This window comes from Frankliniella occidentalis, unplaced genomic scaffold (assembly GCF_000697945.3).
Source record: "Frankliniella occidentalis isolate FOCC.00 unplaced genomic scaffold, Focc_3.1 Scaffold1026, whole genome shotgun sequence".
Taxonomy (NCBI): Eukaryota; Metazoa; Arthropoda; class Insecta; order Thysanoptera; family Thripidae; genus Frankliniella; species Frankliniella occidentalis.
The window spans coordinates 1-2,318 of NW_026268132.1; the positions used below are offsets into that span (position 1 = coordinate 1).

Here is a 2,318-nt window from a genome sequence, read left to right on the forward strand (position 1 = left end):
ATACTCTGAACAGTCGTTCCACTCTTTCAGCAGTGGGATAAAATGTTGGATTTTCAGAGTAAATTTTTATTTACAAATTGTGATGGGACCCATTGAAGTGGCACTTCACAACTCACGTGAGCGGTAAAGGAATTGGGTTCCTATGTATCCTTCTGTGCATGTGTTCAAGTAGTTCTTCCTTCCATGCCTTTCTTTTGACCTGCCAGACGCCTAATGCAAATGCAGCCGCAGGAATTGTCTGTAGTCAAAGGGCAGTAATTAAACATCATAGCGGCAGTCAGCAATCTTGATCAAGTCGAGAAATTTTACCTTGCCAAGAGACAACCCCAAAAGACTGTCTAAGACTGTCAATAAAATACAAAAGTTGTATCAACTCACCAACATAAACAATGCTCGTGGAGGTATGCCTTTGGCTTGACCTGGATTGACTGGTCTTTGCAAAGTAGCCATGGTACGTTGAAAATATGCATTCCAGAGGTACTTCTTACAGCCATTGTGATTTATGGGTTTCTGAATCAAAACGCAGTTTTAAAATATTAATTAACCAAACTGATCTAGCATTATTTCTGACATTATTACACAATATTGCACATCAATACGAAATGACTCGTTATGAATGAACATATTTAAAATACTGAAAGTTCTCTCTCTGTAATCGTTGGCACCATTCATAACTTACTTGTGCAAATGAATTTAACTCAGATGAACATAACCTGAGCAGAGGCCCCCCAAAAAGCGATGTGCTTCGCGATCGAATCATGACAGGGTCTGGTTGTGCATGAAGCAAGAAGATGATTTCAAAATAATTGATCTCTGGTTTCAGGACTTGTACAAAGCTCTCTCAAGAGGTGAAACGCCGCGAAAAGTCGGCCTCTCAGCTCGGGCTTCTGCTTTAAGTACAGCAACTTGGGGTAGTTACGTCACAGCCGGCTGCGCTGCAGTCAGCCTGCAGCTGCGAGGACCGCAACGCGGCCAACACGCGCGTACGCTGGGTTGCCTACCCGGTACGGCGTTTGGAGGGCAACCCGAGTACGAGACGGCAGAACAAAGGGTTGTGGGAAGGGGGTGGGGGGTTGACCCATTTCTTCCCGCAGGGGCCGCGCCGCTGCTGCTGCTGGGGCGCTGGGGCTGGGTCCCAATCGTTACGGCAGCACTTGCGGCAGCAGGGCACCGGGGGGCGGAAGGGGGAGGGGGTGCACCGAGGCCGTCGTAGCAGCAAAGTGGACCTAATTTGCTTCGGATTTCACGTTGCTCTAGTTATGCAGAGTACCAATAAGGCGAGAATGCCGAAAGTGTGCTGAGCCTACTAATATGCGTGTTGGGTATAGAGTAAGAGTGATCTCGGGGAAGTCCCAACCTAGATCGCCCTCGCCTCTCAGCAGCAGGTCCCTTCCCTGATTGGACTGGGTCCATCAATTGCAAGTGGCCCGTCGTCTTCTGCGGATCTGTTCGTTGCTGTATGGCTGTGTCCTGTACAGAATGGGGCCGACATGGCCGTGATCCAGACAAAGACCCTCGGTTGCCATGGGGATGGGAGATGGGGCCGGAGCGCGCCCCAGGAGGAAGACCGCGGGCTTGAGGTCGGGCTTGAGGCCGGGCTTGAGGCTGGGCTCGAGGCCAGGCTGGAGGCTGGGCAGGGGCTGGAGATCTGGAGGACGTGCTGGAGGACGAGATGGAGGACGGACAGGAGGTGGGGGTATATGGGGAGGATGGGCTGGAGGACGAGGCATCTGGGTTGGAGAGAGCTGCAGGACACGGCAAGCCAGGCCGCGAGGGGTGGCGCTGGAGGAGCTGGGAGGAGGAGAGAGGGAGGGGCGCTGCCGAGGCACTGCGCCACGCAGCAGCATCGATCCAAACGAGCTGGGGCCGTATTGCCGTCGCTGGAGAAGAGGAAGAACGGGGGAGGAATGCTGGAGGCTGACTCAGGTGTGCCCCTCGCCCGCCACGCCCGAGCCGAGCTGGCACACCTCATAATAACGCCGTCTGGAGTCAAATCTCTACTACCCCCGCTGGAGAAGTTCCGAGTGCGTGCCGGCATGCGGAGGGGGAGTCCACGACCGGGAGTGCGGCCTCGAGGACTTGCTTGAGCCCGCTTGAGCCGATTTTAAGCCCCCGCCCGGGAAACTTGCTCTGGAGCTGATTCGGTATGGGGGCTGCTGCTGCTGCTGCTGGAGAGTGCTCGCCGCGCAGCACCCTGGCTCCCACCCCCTGCCCGCTGGGGGCGCGGCGGGGTCGGGCCGAGATGCTCGAGCCCCGCGGGATGGGATCTGGGGCAGCCGATTTGAGCGGGCTTGCAGAGGGTCCCCACCCCGCCACCG

At 55.3% G+C, this 2,318-nt stretch overlaps 1 protein-coding gene across 1 annotated transcript; it reads right to left on the bottom strand.

Moving 5' to 3' along the window:
- Positions 1-116: 116 nt before the first annotated feature.
- On the bottom strand, positions 117-1,124 carry LOC113206245 (surfeit locus protein 1; the record flags this gene model as incomplete). Its single annotated transcript, XM_052275846.1, is given in 3 exon segments — positions 117-238; positions 379-510; positions 680-1,124. Coding segments are annotated over 3 exon segments (335 nt in total), but the record flags the coding sequence as incomplete, so codon positions are not given.
- Positions 1,125-2,318: the final 1,194 nt, after the last annotated feature.